Here is a 21,414-nt window from a genome sequence, read left to right on the forward strand (position 1 = left end):
AAAAGGACACAACGAACTTCTGTGCAGAACAGATACTGACTCACAGACTTTGAAAAACTTACGGTTTCCAAAGGAGACAGGTTGGGGGGTGGGGGGATGCGCTGGGGGTGTGGGATGGAAATCCGATAAAACTGGATTGTGATGATCATTGTACAACTATAAATGTAATAAACTCATTGAATAATTTTTTAAAAATGGGCAAAGGAGCTGAATAGACGTTTCTCCAAAGAAGGTGTATGAATGGCCAATAAGCACAGGGAAATCAAACCACAAAGAATACCACTTCCTACCCACTGGGACAGCCATCATCACAGAAAATATCAAGTGTTGCCGAGGGTGTGGAGAGACTGAGACGCTCACACACAGCTGGGGGGGATGTAAAGCGGGGCTGCCACTTTGGAAGACAGTCTGGCAGTTTCTCAAAAAGGTAAACAGGAGTTCCTGTTGTGGCTCAGCGGTAACCAACCCAAACAGTATCCATGAGGAACACGTGTTCAATCCCTGGCCTCACTCAGTGGATTAAGGACCTGGTGTTGCCATGAGCTGCAGTGTAAGCTGCAGACGAGGCTCATATCCCATGCTGCTATGGCTGTGGTGTAGGCCAGCAGCTGCAGCTCCAATTCGATCCCCAGCCTGGGAACTTCCATATGCCACAGATGGAGCCCTAAAAAAGAAAAAAAGAAAAAAAAAAGTAAATACATGTAAATAATTGATTTGGGGAGCTCCCGCTGTGGCTCAATGGGATGGATGGCGTGTTGGGAACACTGGGACACAGGTTTGATCCCCGGCCCAGCAGAATGGGTTAAGGATCTGGAGTTGCTGCAGCTGCAGCTGCAGCTTAGGTATCAACTGTGGCTTGGATCTGATCCCTGGACCGGAAACTCCATATGCCTTGGGGTGGCCAAAATGAAACAAAAAAAGAATATGATTTGGAGTTCCTGGCTGTGGTATAAGTCTCAGCTGTAGCTCAGATTTGATCCCTGGCCTAGGAACTTCCATATGCCATGGGTACAGCCATGAAATTAAACAAAACAAAACAAAAAACAAAGCTTATATGCCATATAAGCATATTATTTAGGACTCAGGAGAGAAAACAGAAAAAACAGTGACACTTTACAGTGATGGCCTCTTGGGATTAGGGCTGGGGTTGAAAGGACTGGGACAAGAATCTGATGCTTGTTCTTACAAGCCTCTTGGTGTTAATAACTATGAACATGCATTGATTTAAAAATGAGATGAAATAAAAGACACAATCACCTATTTTTCATCCCAGGATAGATGCTGACCTTCCAGCATCTAGCTCACCTCTCACGCTTTTCTTTCTACTGCCCCTCTCGCACAAGTTTACCCACGACCAGCAACCCTGGAAGCCCTTTCTCCTGCCTCCGGAGCCTTTAACAACAGCCCTTTCCTTTTTCCACCTAACAGACTTTACCATCCCTAACGGCCCAGGGCCAATGTCCACCTGCTCGCAGAGCAAGCTGTCCTGTGGATACAAATACTGAGCCTCTCCAGGATCCAGGCCCTGGGTTTCTGACCCCCTGCAGGCAGCTGGCCCCACGCGTTTGGCTGTGGATGAGAGCTGGGCTGAGAGTTCCAAGCCAGAAGCCTGGAAGCCACCTGGAATCACATAGACTTTTGGGGGAACATGCCCACAGCTTTCAGATGGTCAAGATGGTCTGGGATCAAATAAAGGGTGAGACTCCCTGAGCTGCGTCGGGATGATGCGGGAAGAGGAACGTAGGCGGAGCCACCCAGGCCCAGCTTCAGGCTCTGAGACTATCCCCAGGCTCCCATCACCCGCCAGGACTGCCTGCCCTTCCACCTGCTGGCTTACCTTGTGCTCTTCCCTGCAACCGTTTTTCTGTGGGTGCTGGACGCCCAGACCAGGTACCATGCCTCCCGGTCTTGGAGGAGGTTTTGAGAGGAGGGGGGCTCTATGCACACAATACCCATGCAGGGGTGAGGCGGGGGTGGGGGGCAGTGGAGGCCAAGCTACAGGCTGAGCTGTTTGAGAAGCCCGGCGTTTCTTTGGGGGTGACCTGAGTCAACAGTCCACTTCTCCAAGCCCTGTCCAGCCCAACAGTTGCCCCACTCCAGCCTGGAAACCTCGGCATTCAATGCCTCAGGTGGCTTGGGGGCTCTCTGCTTACCCCTCGGGGTCTCCTGTAGGTCTTCGTCACCACCTGCCAGGAGGGGCCCTTGCTCAGGGGTACCAGTGGCCCCACGGGTCTGAGCTCCTGCCACTGGAGGGCTCTCCATGCCCGCTGGTCCCTTCACACTGGTCCTGCCCGCCCCAGAGCCCACCCACAAGGGCACCCATGCCCACCTCTCCTCCTTCCTCTCCAAGGCCATCCATGTGCTGGGGTAGGAAGGACGAGGCCGTCAGGGGCTTACCCAGAACTTCACGAGGAAAAAGGCATTGGAGGGGCCCCGCTCAAAGAGCTCCTTGAGGCCGCCCTTCTTCTCAGGGAACTTGTCGTAGATCTGGCGGATGTCCACGGCTTCGAGGTAGGGGTCGCTGTAGCTGGGGCTCGACTGGCCGATGTGCACAAACAAGTGCTTGTTGTACTGTGGACAGAACGGCTGGTCTGAGGAGCCGCAGGGGCAGCGGGGCCGACAGACCAGACCAGGCTCAGAGTCCAGCCGGGGGCCCACAGCGGAGGATGCCAGGGCTCGGGCCTCGGTTTCCCCACTGGTAAAACGGAGCCGGTAGAAGGGCTGAAGGTAAAGGAAAGCAGACTCGCAGGTGTCGCGCACCTGGTGCGGGCCAGCCCCCAGCAGGTGCCTGGCTCACTGTAGCTACAACGGGTATTATGCTGAGTCCTGACCCCGTCACCAAACACCCTCAGACAAGTCACTTTCTCTCTTTGCATCCCCGTTACCTCGTCTGTGATGGAAAACCACTGGCCCAGACAGGCTGCACTCCCTGCTGGAGCCCTTCACTGCAACCAAAAAAAATTCACTTCTTTTGAGGCCCTTGCTAGGCTTCTAAGGGACAGTGTGTTTGATTAATGGGCTCCTCAACTACAAAATGTCTGAAAATGTCAAAGTGGAATTTCTCGTCGTGGCTCAGCAGTTAACAAACCTGACTGGCATCTATGAGGACTCGGGTTCAATCCCTGGCCTTGCTCAGTGGGTTAAGGATCCAGTGTTGGCATGAGCTAAGGTGTAGGTCGCAGACACGGCTCAGATCCCGAGTTGCTGTGGCTACAGCTCTGACGGGACTCCCTAGCCTGGGAACCTCCTTATGCCAAGGGTGTGGCCCTAAAAAGACAAAAAAAAAAAGAGTTCCTGTCGTGGCTCAGTGGTTGATGAGTCCGACAAGGAACCATGAAGTTGCAGGTTCAATCCCTGGCCTTGCTCAGTGGATTGATGATCCGGCGTTGCCGTGAGCTATGGGGTAGGTCGCAGACACGGCTTGGATCCCACGTTGCTGTGGCTCTGATGTAGGCCGGCAGCTACAGCTCTGATTAGACCCCTAGCCTGGGAACCTCCATATGCGCGGGTGCGGCCCTAGAAAAAAAGGCAAAAAGACAAAAAAAAAAGAAAAGAAAAGATTAAGGAAAATGTCAAAGTGAAGCGGTCAGTGAAGTGTCCCTGGCTTTGGCATCCTGGCCCCCTGGCTGGGTGCCACTCAGCTCTCCTGATCTTTGCGGGCGATCCTGGTCACCCGGGACAGTGGACACTGAAGGGGACAGGGTGGGGGTGGACTGCTGCTCCCTGCTGGTGTCCTGAGATGTGGGGCAGACAGGAGGCTCCTCAGAGCCCCAGGGCAAGGGCAGAGCAGCCTGTGCGTGGAGCTGGGTGGAACAAGGACATGGAGGGAGCAGGAAGGGGACAGGGCTGAGGGGACCAGGATGGGGCCCAGGCTCTGAGGAGGGAGCTCCAGTGAGAAAGAAGTGGGGAAGGGAGCAGACAGAAGGACAGGGACGGATGGAGAGGAGCAGGGAGCCTAAGTCCAGACCCAGGTGGAGCAGGGCAGGAGGGCAGCGTGGGGAAACAGAGCAGGCATGACCGGAGCTGGAGGAGGGGCGGGAGCAGGAGGCTCTGGGGATGAGGAAGGGGCAGTGGAGTGGCCGGACAGATGCCGGAACCTACCGTGTCGGGGTCTTGCTGCCGCTCCAGGAAGGCAGAGAACTCCAACATCCAGAGCTTGGAACTGGCCACACTGCGGCCCTGCCATGGGGGTGCCGGGGGTGCGGAGGGCGACGGGGTGTGTCCTGAGGGAGACTCGAACCCTGCACACAGTGGACACACATGGGAACCGGTCCACAGGCCTGCCAGCCGCACCCTCGCCAGGCCCCCAGGCTCACCAGCTGGCGGGGGGGGGGGCCTGCTGTCTGCCTTAAATAGGCCTCCCAGGAGGGGTGGGGAGGAGGGCAAAGCACTGACCAGCAGGCAGAGAGCTCAGCCTGGACCAGCTCAGTCCCCTACGGCCCTGCACAGAATTTCCCTCAAGGGAGACAGGATGCTGGGTGGGACAGGGGTGGGGGGCAGGACCCCTGTTGGACCGAGGGCTTTCGAGGCAGCCATTGCTTAGTTCCTGCCCTGGAGGAGCTTCTGGTCCAGCCAGGGAGATGAGCAGACAAAGGACTGCAATGACATGGGGCCCATCACTGCGGTCTCTACAACCCCTGGAATAGCGCCTGGCCCAGAACAGGCACTGGATGCAGGTTTGCAAATTAGTGAAGCACTGAACACAAGGACAACTGACAGGGGAGTCACTCAGCACAGCAGCGGAGCTCCCAGGGCACCTTGGAGGTGGTCAGGGAAGGTCTTCTGAAGGTGATGCTTAAAGAAGCTATGAAGTAGGAGCGGGAGGCAGCGGGTGCAGACAGGGAAAGGGCGCTCCAGGCAGCAGGCTCGGGGCTGTGAGACGCTCAGTGACCCTGAGGCTCAGCCTAGCAGGTCTGATGGGAAGGGCGGTCTGTGCCGGGGCAGGAAACAAGGCTGAGGAGACGGGCCATGGCTGCTGGGTTAGGAGCAAGTTTCAGTCTGGGCTCAGGAGAGGGACCAGAGGATTTTAAGAGGACAGAGGAATGATCAGATGTGCATTTCTGAAGGATCCTATTCCGTGTGGAGAAAGGAGCCGGCAGGGGCGAGGCAAGCAGAAACACAGTCCTTGTGGGTTTTTATGTGAGTAGCAAATGAATAAGGCAGTGGAAGGAAGAGGAGGGGACACAGGAGGGACAAGGAGGGAGCAAAATCCCAGGACTCGGTGATGGAGGGAACGAGAGGTCAGGGAGGCAGACCTCCAGACCACACCAGCTTTTCCTGGCATCAAGTGCCAAGGCGGGTGAGTCAGGAGCCCAGGGAGGAGACAGAGAAAAAACAGTCGGGGGGCGGGGGGGCAGAGACCATGCTGGACACACCAGCTGGTACTTGACGCCTGTGCTGAATCACTGATTCATTTGTTCAAACGCGCCTTCCTGAAAATGGCCTTGCACACATCGGACACGGCCCAACACGCGGAAAACACAGGCACCGGGCAGACACTGCTCCAGGCAGAGAGTGACAAGTCAGCTCAGAAGGCACCAGTGAGCTGCTAAAGGATTATAAGCCAGAAGCAGCAGGACGAGATGGATGCTTTAAAAGATGATGGGGTGGGTTACCGGGGAGGATGGGGGATGACACTGAAGACGGGGAGTCGGTGGAGATGCTGCCGCAGTGGTCCAGGCAAGAACAAGGAGGGCCTGGGAGAAGACGGGGAGAAGCACTGCCTAGATTGGAGGAGGGGGGACGGACTGGGGGTAGAGAGTGGTGGCGGGTAGGCAGCACCATGCAGCCATCAGAAATCAGGAAGATCATGGGGCCAGAAGAAGGCAGGAGTCATGACCAAGCTGGGAAAGGGAGTCTAGGGCGGGGACCCTGTCTTGCACTGCAGCGTGGAAGGTGGAAAGACCCTCCTGAGAAAGACGCAGGGACAGAGCTGGTCATGTGAGCAGTTAGGGCAGGACCTCCACCTGCTAACCAGGGGCTCCAGGCCAGAAAGCATTGCTTTCCTGAGCTAACCCCCCCCCCTTTTTTTTAGGGCCATACCAAGGCACATGGAAGTTCTCAGGTTAGAGGTCAAATGGGAGCAGGAGCTGCCGGCCTTCGCCACAGCCACAGCAATGTAGGATCTGAGCCGCGTCTGTGACCCACCCCACAGCTCATGGCAATACCAGATCCTTGAACCCACTGAGCGAGGCCAGGGATTGAACCTGTGACCTCATGGATACTAGTTGGGTTCATAACCCACTGAGACACAATAGGAACTCCTGGTCCCCCATCTTGAAGGAGAGGATTATGGTGTCACCAAGGGAGGACATCCTAGGAGTCAAGCTGGACAGGGCACCACGTAGGTGGAACAGCCGCCCTGGGACCCGGGCGCTGGCCCTTGAACTGGGCCCTGAGCCCTGCTGGAGAAGACAGGCAGCCCAGGAGCACCAGGGGCTTGGCTCCCAGCAAAGGATGGGGAGAAGCAGGAAGGCGGAGATGCAGTCTGAGCACATGCTAGGACAGCACATAAGGGGGTCTGGGACCCGGAGCAGAAGACACAGAGGGGCAAGGGAGCCAGGCACTGCCGACCCACCTGGCAGAGGCAGCGACGGCTGGACAGTGTAGGTTTGCTGAGAGAAAGGTTTCACACTGTGGGAGACAGGAGAGGACGTGTGAGCCTGGGGCCAGTGGCTCTGGCTACCCGCTTCTGCAGGATTCTGGCCAACCCACAGAAGCAGCCTGTCTGTTGGGAAAAACCACCCCTCCTCCCTGCCTCTATCTCTACCAGCCAGGGAGCTGGTTCCAAGCCTCCTCCAAGTGTTCCGAGCTCAGGTCCTGCTACACCCTGGATAGACAGGAGCTGCAGCAAGTGCCACTCCAGGGTGCCCATGAGCAGGAAGGCCTGATCCCTAAGTGCAGGGCCATCCTGCAAGGCCGACCCCAGACAGCGGCCCATCCACCCTGCAGCCTAGGTCAGCCGCATGAGCTCACGGACTCCAGTGGTGCCCAGGGAGCAAAGGGCAGCCCCGTGGCCATACTCACTCGTGGGACGTTCCAGCTTGGCCCGGTAAAGCTCCTTGCCAGAACTAAGGAGGCAAAAGCGCAGAGTCAGCAGAGCCTCAAGTGCGGGGACAGACCTGGCAGGGGCCTCACCGGAGGGCGAGGCTGGTGGTGGGAAGCGTGATAATGCTGTGGCCTGGGGCCAGGCAGAACCACATCCCAAAGTGTGTTTCAAGGAACTTTCGCCTCGAATGCCCGCCGCTGAGGGCTCTCGGGAGAAGCGCCCAGGCTCCCAAACTTGGCACCCATCTACCTCCTCAGAGACCGATTCACAGTATAGGTACCCACGGTCCTAGAGTCAAGAATCCTATTTAGGGAGTTCCCGTTATGGCTCAGCAGTTAATGAACCTGACTGGCATCCATGAGGACGCAGGTTCAATTCCTGGCCTCGCTCCGAGGGTTAAGGATCCAGCATTGCTATGAGGTGTGATGTAGGTTGCAGATGCGGCTTGGATCCCGAGTTGCTGTGGCTGTGGCTGTGGCATAGGCCAGCAGCTAAAACTCCAATTCGACCCCTGGCCAGGGAACCTCCATATGCCGTGGGTGTGGCCCTAAAAAGACAAAGAAAAAGAGAATCCTAATTAGATCTGAGTGCCCCAATCTCACTTGTGCAGTCACTGCGGCTGCTGTCCTGTCTATTCAACACCCTGCTGGACTAATGGTCTCTGGACACGCTTGAAAAAACTGGAAAATCCTTGGACACAAGCCTCACCCGGCACAGGGCCTGCGACAGCCCCTTCCTCTCGGGCCTGGGCCAGCGCAAAGAGACATCCTGAAGTCCCGTCAGTCCCAGCAGGCTAGGAATCCCTGTGAGGACACAGCCCTGGGAAGGAGGGGCCTTTCCGGACTATTTGAGCACGTGACCAACCTGGTCACAGCAGAGAGATCAGTTCTGGAGCCGAGAAGTTTTAAAATTCCAGAGAAGTCTGTTCCTGGACATCAGCCCTCCACCTGGGAGGTGCACCTAAGGGTGCAGGTTGAGGCGGGGAGGGGGGGCTGTCAGGACACGCTGCTGCTGCACCAGAGTCTGGGGCCTCAGCATCCTCTCCTGTAAACTGGGCCGACTCTGCAGAACCACTGGCCTAGCCGGCCAACAGGTGACTTCACCCTGTGTCGCTGCCAAGGCCCTGAGGAAGGGGTCCCAACACCTGCATGGCCCCTCGCTCCTTGGTCCCTCCTTCCCCGGCTCTCCTGGCCCGAGAGGACTCAAGTGAGGACTTTGGTGCGGCCAGTGCTGGGGCGCCTCGCGGGGGGAGGAGTGAGAAGGACAGGGTGGTGTGGCCTCTGGCTCCGGGCAGCCCCACTTACCCCTGAGACTGCCGGGTAGCCTGAGCCCCGGGCGAGGGCCATTTTATTGTGGAAGGCTGAGGCGGAGATGATCTGGGCGGACGACATGGTAGCCATGCTCTGCAGGGCCTTGTCCTTAGCTGCCTGATCCTGGGGAGACATTGGAGGGAGGGCCTCAGCACTGGGCCCCACCGCAGGCTCAGGGGAGGCGGGGGCCGGGCTGGTGACAAGAAAGTCAGAGCCTGGACTTGGCCCCCCACCCCCCGGGGACCAGGCTCAGGCTCAAGTTCCTACAGGGCTCTGAACCTGTCCTGTGCCTCTGAGTCAGTCACTCGGTGTCTCTGGTTGCTTTCCTCATCCGGCCAAGGGGGGTGACACTTGTCCTGCCTACTGCGTTAGAGGTTAAAGGGACTCTGGAGGCCAGACCATAGCTTCATTTACCAACCTTGGGGACACTTGCAAGCTGGGCCTGCCCAGGCCTTGTTCGCCACCACACCAGGGGTGGCTGGCGCCCCACCAGACTCACGGGTGATGATGCATGATATCTGTTCAGCAGGGGTCATCCTTGGTCACGTGGACAGTGACAGGGGAGGGCCTCCTGTGGCCCCTGCCCTGTGGTCTCCACTGTACCACAGGCACTCGGGCACCTGAACCTTCTACATGTCAGAATGTAAATATGGTTCATCAGCCCTCTGTGGGTCCAAAGACCACCCCCTCCCCAAAGTGGCTTCATCCCACACAGACTCTGAACAAATCCCCAGTATGAGCTGGTTATAATAATAATAGTAACAATACTTCATTAATACTTGAATAAGCCACTGGTTCCCATCCTAAGCTCCCCAGTCCCAAAGGTCTTCAGAACTACTAAGACAGGAGTTCCCATCGTGGCTCAGTGGTTAACGAATCCGACTAAGAACCATGAGGTTGCGGGTTCGATCCCTGGCCTTGCTCAGTGGGTTAAGGATTCGGCGTTGCCGTGAGTTGTGGTATGGGTGGCAGACGCAGCTCGGATCCCGCATTGCTGTGGCTGTGGCGTAGGCTGGCAGCTACAGCTCCGATTAGACCCCTAGCCTGGGAACCTCCATGTGCCGTGGGTGTGGCCCTAGAAAAGGTTAAAAAAAAAAAAAAGACAGAAAGAACTACTAAGACAATATCCAACATTCTCAATTTCAAAAAGCCTAATGGGGAGTTCCCATCATGGCGCAGCAGAAATGAATCTGACTAGCATCCATGAGGGTGGGGGTTTGATCCCTGGCCTTGCTCAGCAGGTTAAGGATCCAGCATTGCTGTGAGCTGTGGTATGGGTCGCAGATGAGACTCGGATCTGGTGTTGCTGTGGCTGTGGCGTAGGCTGGCGGCTGCAGCTCTGACTCAACCCTGAGCCTGGTAACCTCCATATGCCATGGATGTGGCCCTAAAAAGACAAAAAAAGAAAAGAAGAAGAAAACAAAAAGCCTAATGGGAATCATGTCTTCATCCAAAATAAGACCACACACACAGACTGAAGAGCAAGTACCGTTTGGTGTGGGTAACATTACTGGAGCTCACAGGTGGGATTGTATCAACTTGGGAGCTCTGATTAGAAATTCTATCTTTATGATGAATTTTTTTTTTTGGCCACGTCCGAGGCATGTGGAAGTTCCCAGGCCAGGGAATTGAAGCTGCAGCACAGCAGCAACCAAGCTGCTGCAGTGACAATGCCAGATCCTTAACCCACTGAGCCGCCAGGGAACTCCCTATGGTGAATTTTTCTTAAATGGAGAAAAAAAATTGCCCTTTAAATAAAAATCAACTTGGACCCAAATCTGTGGGACAAACAAGCTGACTGCCGAGGGAGGGTTGTGCACCTCACAGCTGGCTTTGCATATGATTTCGCTCAGCCAGGTGGGTAGGCATCAGGTGGTGTCAGGCCCAAGGGGTCCAGGTGGTGTACCCCATGTCCTGTGGGGTGCAGCAGTGGGGCTGGAACTGTCCACTCGGCCTCTCAGGGACCCTTACACTCACAGCGCACGAGACAGCCCCAGAAAGGTAAAGAACACTGCCTCACTAGGGTTCTGGACTTCTCGGCCCTCCTGTGAGGCACCCAGGACCCGTAGGAATAGGACCCCCATTGGAAGATGAAGAAATGAGGCTCAGAGAATTTAGGGGACTAGAGTGTTGACAGTGGTCACGTGACAGTAGGCCTGGTGAGGTCCATCCAGGATGGCACACCCACAACCTCTGAGCCTCTGCTGGCCCGGGGACCCAGCAAACCAAGGAGAGGCACATCCAGATCTGACCATACCCACCGTCCCCACAGAGGCCCAGGAGGCCATGCCAGGTCCTGGGGCACCTTCAACCCCCTGTCCTTCTGGGGTCAAACTTGGGCCTTGCTCGGGGGTGTCTCTGACAACCAAAGCAACAGACTGCCTCTTCTTAAGGACTCTGGCACTTGCAGGAGGAAGAAGCCATACACGCCCAGGGCTTCTGTCTCCAGGACACAGATGGGGCGGCAGGCTGCGCCCCAGAAAGCCCACAGACCCCTGTTTACAACTGCATCGTGAAGGCAGAGAGCTCCAACTCTCAGCATCAGCAACTGCATCCCTTCCCCGTGGCCAGGCTAAATGAAAGGGCCAGGCTTCGGGGTGTGGGACAGGAATCAGGTGGGAGTGGGCAGTGACATCAGTGACAAGGCTACTGAATTTTGAGGCTGGAGGGGTCCTCAGTCACCACCTTGCTTAACCTGTTATTTTATAGACGGGGAAGCTGAATGGAGCCTGAGGCAGGTGACTGACCTGGCCAGGTGCCCAAGGCCTAGGGCAGAGCCAGGCCAGAGCAGGCCTGTGACCCGAGGATTTCCACCTGACCTCGCCATCCACCAGGAGCTTAACCCCCTTTGAGAGTAAGACAAAATCCCCAGACCAATCGTCTCAAAAAAAAAAAAAAAAAATGCATAGACGTGAATATCCGCTTATTATTGAAGGGGTTCATGGCTCCCCTTGAGAGCCATGGTAACTCTGCTGTTACCTCCTCCGGCAGTTGAAGGCTATTCCTGGAACTCAAGGGAAATAATGGCTCTAAGCAGGACCCTGGACGTTTTGCTCTCCATCTGGGCCCCTGCCAGGCCCCAGTGAGTCACAGGAGGACCAGAGAAGGGAACGAAGAGCAAGTAGACTCTGGGCCTGGGGTGTCTGGGTACAAGTGCCAGCCTGAGAGGGAGGGCCCAGCAGCTGCGGGCCTGCCAGCTGTCCCAGGACAAGGGAGAAAGGGCTGGGCCACAGCTGTGGGGCAGGGGCAGCTGGGCTGATGCAGGAGGAATGGAGCTGAGTGGGCGGGCGGGGACGGGGGAGACAGTTTTCGGGGAGTTCCCACCATGCATTTGGGGCCTCCAATGTCAGGGTCATGGACCCAGGGCCCGGATGGGCCCTCTATGGTCCTCTAGTCCAGGGCCTTCTAAACTGGTTTCTGAGGATGCTTTCAGGTTCAAGGGTCATGGAGACTGAGAAGTGACTCGGAAGAGGGGTCCCTAGCCTGCTCTTCGCCAGTCTAGCTTTGACCAGAGTGGCTCCTCTGACAACAGCTCGGGGTGCTATTTAATCTGGGTGAAAAACGAAAGGGCTTCCACTGTTTGAAAAGTTGTTCTTGGATTTACTGGTTCTGGTCCAAGTCCCCAGTGTGGCTCCTCCTGCCAAGGAGCCACGGACTCTGCTATTACCTCCTCCGTGATAGGGAGCACGCACCCCCTAAATGTTCACACCCAAGGGCCCCTCGCTCCAGGGTCCCCACGGCCTAAGTCCTGTGGCTGCCCCCCCCCACCCACAGTAGTCACTTGTTGGCAGACAGCCCTGCAAGGCGGGGCCGATCCAGGGAGGGGAGCACCAGTCCCAGAGAGCAGGGCAGGAAGGAATTCCACTAGCCCTGCCCCCAGCACAGAACCGCACCCCAAGGCAGGGCTTCCACACGTGGTCCTCCAAGAATGGGCTCTGGAGGGCCATCCTGCTACTGCTCCCAGCCAGGTGATTCGGGGTGTGCACTGACACTCTGAGCTGCAGGGGGCAGGAAGCACAGCAGGGGATGGGCCTGTGCCTCCCAGGATGGTACTGTGAGCCTGGCCATACACACACACACACACACACACACACCACACACACACACACACACACTCACACACACACCACACACACACACACACACACACACACACACACACACACGGCTCCCAGCCAATGTCCTTCAGCACTGACACCCCTTCCACCCCCCTTTCCTCAGCACCAAGAAGTGCACAGGCTCCACGGGCAAGTAGTCAGCCCTCGAACCCAAGGGAAGACTTTTCCTACTAGAAAAAGAGCCCCAACTCCCGGGGACCGTCCCCACCATGCCGCAGGCTCTCCTTTGCACCGTTGCCTTTGCCTTACCTTTAGCTTGGCCTGGATCTCACGGGCTTTTCGCCGAGCCAGCACCTGGATGTGGCTGGACACCTGTGGCAGGAAGAGGGGTTCCTGTTCCTACCTCCCCGACCCCAGGCCCCCCATCCACATCACAGCCCCCACTGCATCATGGGCTGAATGAATGAATGAAAGGGCCAGTGACTGATGGGCCCTCAGTCCCGCCTCCCCCAGCTACACAAACTGCAGCCCTTCTGCTGACCTGGAGAAGGGTGAGGACGGGTCTCTCCCAAGGGACGGCAGCAGGGACCCCAGGGAAACTGACCGTCTGGGGCATACCCAGCAGAGAACCCCTTCCCCAGCGGGTCCCCAGAGCCCACACCCAGTCCTGCAAAGGGCCTGGCCCACCTTGGGAGCCAGCCAGCACCAGGGAACCTGCCCCAGGGCCCACCTGCTTCCTGGTGCGGGTCTTTCCGGTGCGGAGCTTGATGTAGCGGGCGATCAGCTCATTCCGACCTGCAGAGACACCGACAGCCTCTCAGCGGGTGGACAAGGACAGAGCCAGGCGAGCGGAGGACCTGAGGCCCCTTCCTTCTTGGGGTGAGGATTCTAGAGGTTCCCTTGCGCCCTCCTTAGAGTTAGGGATCTCCCAGCAGCGAGAGGAGGCCTTACTGGGGGACTAGTAACCTGAGAGCAAGGTGACAGGGCCATGGGACTCTGGGCAGGAGTACACAGATCAAGAAGCCCTCCTGGAGCCTCCCCATCAGTGGCCTCTGCCCTCGCCTCCTCTTGGGGCCTCTGCTCGCTGGGGGGGCTGCAGGGAAGAGCCTGGCCTTGGTCCTTCCACCCAGGCAGCTTCCACAGTCCCCGTCACTTCCATTAACAGCAGGACCTTACAGGACGCCTGTACTATCTGTGGACAGCAGGGGACATGGGGGCAGTGGGTGGGGGGGCTGGCGCATGCAAGTGCTGAGAAGATGGCGTGACTCCAGAGAAGAACCTGAGACCAACCCCTAACCCAGATCCAGGAAACCCAGCCAACCATAGCTCCACGCTCTGGCTCGACCGACGGTCACCAGGTCACATGCACGCTTGCTGCGGGCCCAGCCTCTTAGAGGTGACACTGCAAGATCCCACAGAACCATGGGGCCCCACATCCTTTCTTACTGTGAGATCAAGACCAGAGGGCACCACCCAGCCAAGAAGAGGTGTGTGCCCACCTGATGGCCCAGGCAGGGCACTCGTCAGATGGGGCCATGCTGCCTGCTCAGAGGACTGGGAGGTCGGGTAAGCCTTGAGCTGCAATGCCCACTGGTAGGACTAGGCCAGAGAGAAGGGCACTGGTGGGGAGAGGGAGGGCAGGAGGGTCTGAGCAGAAGTTATTACTTCTTTTCCCCGCCTCCAGGCCCAGGGGCCTTGCTGAGCCTGAAGGGCGAGGCGAGAGGAAGCTGCTGATGTAGGGGCAGGCGAGACAAGTGGGCCGTCGGCCACCTGGGTTATATCCAGAGAGCACAGCCAAGGCCACGTGGGCCCCCCAGCTGACCTTTCCCCACTGCCAAGGCTGAATCAAGAGGCCACCCTTGGGAGGTCTGGTCTGCCAGAAGGACTTGCTAGCCTGGGAGCATGGATCCTGTGTCAAAGAGGGAAAGATGGGAGCCCAGACCCCAGGGACAGGTCTGTGGGCTGGTGTGCCCCTAGACCCGCGAGCCAGCACGATACCTCTTTCAAAACTTTCCAAGGAAAGGCTTCCCGAAGGCATCCAAATGAACATGCAACAGCTCCCCTGCGTCTAACTAGAGGTGCTCACGCTGTAGCTACAAAGGCCGCCTTCACGGACACAGAGTCTAAGCATCACCAGCGGCGACTAAAAGTGGTCACCAGACTGGGAGTCGGGGAGGCAGCTCCACAAACAAGCCCTGGGACCCCAGCCAGGCACTTCCCTCTGGACCCTCCCAAGGCCTTCTCTTCTTAAACCTGGGCCCCAACAACCATAGGCTTTTTCATTCAAATGTGTCTGAATTGCACAGACTTTGGAGACAGACCTGAACTTTGACTCAAGTGACAGCTGTCTATGGTTCAGCCTCCTTGTCTGTAAAACAAACATGTTCCAGGCCCACGTGAGTGGTCCAGCCCCACAGTCCTGCAAAGGGCAGGGCGGGGAGGAGGGTCCCTGCGACCCGGAGGCAGATGATGGTGCTGGCAGACGTGGTACTCTGGGTGGGCTGGAGACGCCTGGTGCCAGTGGTGGGGAAGCTGGTGGGACGGGGATGGATGGGGACACTTTGGTCAGAGGCTCCTTAGACACCAGCCAGGATCAGGTTCTGGTGCTGCTCTAGCCCACACCATGTGGCCGGCAAGAGCCCACCACCCTTGTGTCTCTTCCTTCTAGATTCTAGGCATCTCAGAGAAAGGAAGGGACCATGTGCACCTTCAGGTCTGCACCCCTAGGACCTGGCACCTATTCATCAAATGAATGAATGAGTCTGCCAGTGAAACTGATGGCTGTTGTCTTTTTTTTTCTTTCATTCCCTTTTTTTTTTTTTTTTTTGGTCTTTTCAGGACTGCACTCATGGCATATGGAGGTTCCCAGGCTAGGGGTGGAATCAAAGCTGCAGCTGCCAGCCTACACCATAGCCGCAGCAACATCAGATCTGAGCTGTGTCTGCGACCTACACCACAGCTCACGGCAATGCTGGATCCTTCACCCAATGAGCGAGGCCAGGGATCAAACTCGCAACCTCATGGATACTAGTTGGGTTTGTAACCTGCTGAGCCACAACAGGAACTCCCAGAAAGCTGACGGCTGTTTTCAAACGAGGTCAGAATCCAGCCACTTCTCATCACTTCCCCCTCCGGAGTCCCAGGTACCACCCTATCTGGTGAGATGGTGGTAAGAACTTCCTGCCTGGATTCCCCAATCTCAGTCTATTCTCAACACAGCAGCCACAGGGACCCTGTTAAAACTCAATACCCCCCCCCCAATAGCTTCCCTCCTCCCTCCCTTGAAAGTATCTGAGCTCCTAGAACAGCCTGGGGGTCCCCACAAGATCTGTCCACCAGCTCAGCCCCTCTCCAACCAGCACATATTGCATGTTTGATAAATATTTGCTAAATGAATGAAAAGAGAATGAGTGAAAAGATGTTGGTAATATTCTAAGAGAAATTTGTAAGTTTAGGTGCAAATAACCTTTCACTTCCAATTAGTCCAACAAAATCTCCAAAGTGCTTTCTTTTCCTTTTTTTTTTTTTTTTTTTTTGCTTTTTAGGGCAGCACCTGCAGGATATGGAAGTTCCCAGGCTAGGGGTCAAATTGGAGCTGCTGGAGTTCCCATCATGGTGCAGCAGAAATGAACCCGACTAGGAACCATGAGGTTGCAGGTTTGATCCCTGGCCTCGCTCGGTGGGTTAAGGACCCAGCGTTGTTGTGAGCTGTTGTATAGGCCAGCGGCTACAGCTCTGATTCGACCCCTAGCCTGGGAACCTCCACATGCCACAGGTGCAGCCCTAAAAAGACAAAAAGACAAAAAAGAAAAAAAAAGAAAAAAAATTGGAGCTGCAGCTGCTGGCTTACACCACAGCTCACAGCAACGCTGGATCCTTATCCCACTAGGCGGGGCCAGGGATCAAACCCACCTCATCATAGGTACTAGTTGGATTCATTTCGACGGCACCACAATGGGAAGTCCCTCAGTTTTTGTTTTTTTTTTGTCTTTTTACTATTTCTTGGGCTGCTGTCACAGCATATGGAGGTTCCCGGGCTAGGGCTGCCGGCCTACACCGCAGCCACAGCAACGCAGGATCCGAGCCTCGTCTGCGACCTACATCACAGCTCATGGCAACGCCGGATCCTTAACCCACTGAGCAAGGCCAGGGATCGAATCTGCAACCTCACGGTTCCTAGTCGGATTCGTTAACCACTGCGCCATGACGGGAACTCCCTCAATTTTTTTTTAAGATGACCTTTTCAAAAAAAATTGGGGGTGGGGGTGGCCAGAGCATGCAATGGCTTTGAACTGGGTTCTCAGTTCCCAGACCAGGGACTGAACCCAGACTGCAGCAGTCGAAGTACCAAATCCCCACCACTAGACCACCGGGGAACTCCTGGTGCTATCCTTTTTTTGGCCGTGCCCATAGTCTGTGGAAATTCTCTGGACAGGGATCAAACCCGGGCCACTGCAGTGACAACCCTAGATCCTTAACCCATCACACTGCAAGGGAACGCCTTCCCGGTACTTTCTTATCCTGCTCTCGTTTGTGCTCCTCTCTACAGGAACAAATCCAGATTTCAGCAGAGCCTAGAACACCTAAAAATGGGGAGGCTCTCTTTAAGAAAAAGAATGAAAAATACAAATGCAAAATTAGGTGAAGGCCTCTTGGGGATTGCTGGATGGGTTCACACTCTTGCCATGGTGATGGCCCCATAGGTGTACACAGTCATTACCAAAGTGTCCACTTCAAATATGTATAGTTTATTGTATGTCAATTATACTTCATTAAAGCTACCTTAAAATTTTTCATTAAAAATAAAAGAGCTCCTGTTGTGGCTCAGTGATAACAAACCCGACTGGTATCCATGAGGACACGGCTCCAATCCCTGGCCCAGTTCAGTGGTTTAAGGATCCAGTGTTGCCTCAAGCTGCGATATAGGTTGCGGACCTGACGTGGAATCCACGTTGCTGTGGCCGTGGTGTAGGCCGGCAGCTACAGCTCCAATTTGACCCTACCCTGGGAACTTCCATATGCCACATCTGCGGCCCTGAAAAGACAAAAAAAAAAAAAAAATTGAAAATTAAAAAATAAACAATAAAAAAAATTAAAAGTTCAGGTACCTGAGGGGGCCCACGTAAGTGACAGGCCTGAAGAGCCAGGCTTACCAATGTCAGAGGAAAGCCGCCCCCCACAGAAGGGCAGGCAGATGGAGAAACTGAGGCAAGAAAATCCCACCCAGACGGACTACCCGGATCTAGGACGATGCCTGGGTTTGAGTCCTGGTTCAATCACCTGGCAGTGGCACAGGGCCTGGCACAGAGAAGGAGCTGGGTCAGCAGGAGGTCCACCCCCAGACCGGGCAGGCCTCCTAGTCCAGACACAATGACGCATCCTCTATAGCACGTGCTGAACAGCAGCTGGGAGGCCCCTGCCCACCCTCAGCTGAGACCCTTACTCTGTGCATCACAGATGACCCCCCAGGTCATGAAGATGGAGACCCATCCAGCACGTGTCTCTGCTAGAGGCTTCAGAAGCTCTGCCTCCAGACAGGCCATCCTGGCCCTGGGCAAGAGGCTAGCGGTAGGGCCACAGGAGCCAGACCCAAGGGGTCCAAGGCTGGCTCCAATGGCTCTGTACTTTCCAAGTGTGTGTCTCCTCTCCCCTTGCGGGCTCATCTCAGGCCATTACCCCAGCCAGGCTCGTTCTGCTCCTCAGAGACAATGCCAGCAGCGGAAAGCTGGGATTCTCTGGGTGGGTGGAGTCAAGAGAGGCACACAGCTTCCTTCCTGCTACCTCAGGTCCAGCCCAGCCATTCTGCTCCCTCCAGACCAGCTGGCATCTAATCCAGGCCTTATACAGACATAGGGAACTGCTGTAGTTTCTTTCACTTTCATGATACAATATAGTGACAATAATGAACATTTATGGCGAACTTGCAGGCACCTGAACAAAATGCAAATATAATACTGGGACAGCTTTCTCTGCATTCACACTTTCAATCTGCACAAAAGCTCATGAAGCAGGTACTATCACCTTCATTATCCACGGGGAATTCCAAGAACAGAGAGGTTTAGAAACTAGTTCAAAGTCACAGGCCAGCAGGGGTTGAGATTCAAACCCAGGCTGTCTGATTCTAGAGCTCATCTCTCTCTCTCTCTTTTTTTTTTTCCTTTTCCTTTTTCAGGGCCATACCTATGGTGTATGGAAATTCCCAGGCCAGGGGTCGAATCAGAGCTGTAGCCACAACTCTAGATTCAAACTACATCTGCAACGCTGGATCCTTAACCCACTGAGCAAGGCCAGGGATCCAACTTGCATCTTCATGGATACTAATCCAGTTCTTAACCCGCTGAGCCACAACGGGGATGCATAGAGCCCATCTCTTAACTCTTGCAGTATTAATTCTCTATAACATTGGATTGAGGTGATGGACCAGCTCACCCCAGAGGTCCTAGCTGGCCTAAGCAAGAAGAAACCAGAGAGGGGAAGTGACTTATTCAAAGTTACACGGTTTGTTGCCGTCCCAAAGCCACAGGAACATCCGTTTCTAAGGCCACACCCAGTGCTTCACAATGGCTGCTTTTTCCCAGGGATGCCTCCCCTGGCTGGGCTGGAGCTTCCTCTGCCAGAGACTATTTTGCTCCAGCCCTCTGGACCAGTCTCTGGGCCCTGATTCCCTGGGTCTTTGTGTAAAGTAAATTCTTAGTGATGTTTCATGGCCCACTTGTCCTGACCCTGGCCAGGCCCTGCAGGGAGAGCCAACTATCTGGACTGCCCACCTGTTTTCACTCTCCTGGAAAGTGGTACCCAGCGCAGTGGGAGACACTGTATCCTGGATGATGGAGACACCAGGAGGCCCACAGAGCCAGTGGTAGATGCAGAGAGATGCAGGCAGTGTGTAGAGCCCTGAAGCCACAGTGAAGGTAAGCAAAGAAGAGCAAGAGCAGGAGGACACTAGGAGAAAATCCAGCTGAGTTGGTGGGAAGGCTGTATAATCCCAGGTCCCTTCCCCTCTGGTGGCTGAGATCATGGCTGGGGAAGCAGGAGCCCAGCTTGGACATGGTGGAGGCTAGTCAGAGGCAGTGCGGCAGGTGGTCTGGTGGGGCTGAAAAGGATGCCCTCCCAGACTGTGGCTCTTCCATCAGAGGACATGTGTCCATAGACCCCCGCCCCACCCCACCATGGGTGAGGACAGCTGACGGATCCTCAGGCTAAAGGTGGGGCACTCCCAATGCAGAGTCCACACAGAGTGGCCAGCATGTTCTCTGAACCCCACACCCAGTGTCACACATGTCCCGCCAGCTACCCCAAGCTGTTCCTCAGTTGCACACCAGCAGAAAAATTGTTATCCCATTTGCAAAATCCTATCTGGGACAGGTTTTTCTGTGTCTCATTCCCCCCTGGGCAGGAAACATATCACATGTTTATGCATAAGGGTCAACAAAGGCAGTTGATCTTGCCCGTATTGCTGATAAGGTCCTGTTAGAACTAACTAGTAGTTTGTAAAGTTGAAAGGGCAGGGCTTCCCCCACAGGTAGATCTTTACAGAGGCCTCAGGGAGAGCGCCCTTTACAGGAGCTGGGGCCTGGGGAGAGAAGGCCAACCCGCCCTATTGCCCATGGCCTGGCCTGAGGGCCTCTCTGGCCAGGGATCAGCTGAAGCCATAAACACCTGCAGCTGGAGGAGGAGGCTATTTGTGGAGAAAAAAACTTCAAGCCTGACATCTGAGCTGTTACAGCCATTGTCCCTGGAGGGCTGAGGCTTCTGATGAAATCCTACCCCATGTGCAAGGCCACCGCTCTTCCTCTTCCTCGCTCCTGTCCCCACCCAGGTGGGCATGCCCATTCTCGCCTCCAAGCCTGGTGCACAAGGTCTGTGCCTTCCTGGGCTCAAGTCATTTGAGCTCCTCGAGGGCAGAGATGAAGTTGAGCCCCAAAGCTCCAGGCTGCTCACTGGGCACCTCTCCCCTCTGTCCCAGCAGCCACACTAAAGATACTGATTTCTTCCAACTATATGAAAAGATGCTCGACCTCACTATCCTTAGGGAAATGCAAATCAAACTGTGAGATACCTCCTCACACCCACTAGAACAGCTCCTGGTAAAAAGTGGAACATAAAGTGTTGGTGAGGATGTGAAGAAATTAAAACACTTGTACGTTGCCAGCAGAATGGAAAATGGCCCAGCCATTTGTGGGAGACAGTCTGGTAGTTCCTCAAAAATTTAAAGAGAATTACCATGTGGTCCAGCAATCCCACCTCTAGGTAGACACCCCAAAGAACTGAAAGCAGAGACCGATACTTACACACCCATGTTCACAGCAGCACTCCCCACAACAGCCAAAAGGCGGAAAACCCGCAAGAACATCAGTAAGAGAAACAGATCAACAAAAGGTGGTGTATACGATGGAATATTATTCAGCTATGAAAAAGAGAAGAATGAAGGTCTGACATCGTCTACAACGTGGATGAACCTTGAAGACACTGTCCTAAGAAAACCCACCCAGACACAGAAGAACAAGTACTGTAGACTCCACCACCGTGATGAAGCCAGAAGAGGCAAGTTCACAAAGACAGAGAGTAGATTAGAGGCCACCGGGGCCTGGAGGGAGAAGGGAGTGGGGGATACAGTTTCTGTTGGGAAGAACTAAGGGTTTGGAGATGATGGTAGTGACGGCCACGCACTGGGAATGTACTTAATGCCAATGAACTGCGCACGTGCGAAAGGTCACAAGGGTGAATTTTATGTATATTTTCCCCCAATAAAATAAGAAATACATAATTAAAACCAACCCCGGAGTTCCCATCGTGGCGCACTGGTTAACGAATCCGACTAGGAAACATGAGGTTGCAGGTTCGATCCCTGGCCTTGCTCAGTGGGTTAAAGGATCCAGCATTGCCGTGAGCTGTGGCGTAGGTCACAGACGCAGCTCAGATCCTGCGTTGCTGTGGCTCTGGCGTAGACCAGTGGCTACAGCTCCGATTCGACCCCTAGCCTGGGAACCTCCACATG

At 55.3% G+C, this 21,414-nt stretch overlaps 1 protein-coding gene across 3 annotated transcripts in view; it reads right to left on the reverse strand.

Annotated features, from left to right (window-relative positions):
• Window positions 1-21,414, reverse strand: part of TEAD4 (TEA domain transcription factor 4) — a 76,672-nt gene that overhangs the window by 22,741 nt on the left and 32,517 nt on the right. For all 3 annotated transcript variants that reach the window (XM_047787819.1, XM_047787818.1, XM_047787817.1), the window contains 7 exons: window positions 13,147-13,211; window positions 12,726-12,788; window positions 8,353-8,481; window positions 7,027-7,070; window positions 6,578-6,633; window positions 4,102-4,241; window positions 2,398-2,571 (listed from right to left, as the gene is read on the reverse strand). In XM_047787819.1, the coding sequence (XP_047643775.1) occupies window positions 2,398-2,571; window positions 4,102-4,241; window positions 6,578-6,633; window positions 7,027-7,070; window positions 8,353-8,481; window positions 12,726-12,788; window positions 13,147-13,211 (671 nt within the window). The remainder of the gene's footprint in view (window positions 1-2,397; window positions 2,572-4,101; window positions 4,242-6,577; window positions 6,634-7,026; window positions 7,071-8,352; window positions 8,482-12,725; window positions 12,789-13,146; window positions 13,212-21,414) is intronic.

Source organism: Phacochoerus africanus, chromosome 7 (genome assembly GCF_016906955.1).
Source record: "Phacochoerus africanus isolate WHEZ1 chromosome 7, ROS_Pafr_v1, whole genome shotgun sequence".
NCBI classification, from domain to species: Eukaryota; Metazoa; Chordata; class Mammalia; order Artiodactyla; family Suidae; genus Phacochoerus; species Phacochoerus africanus.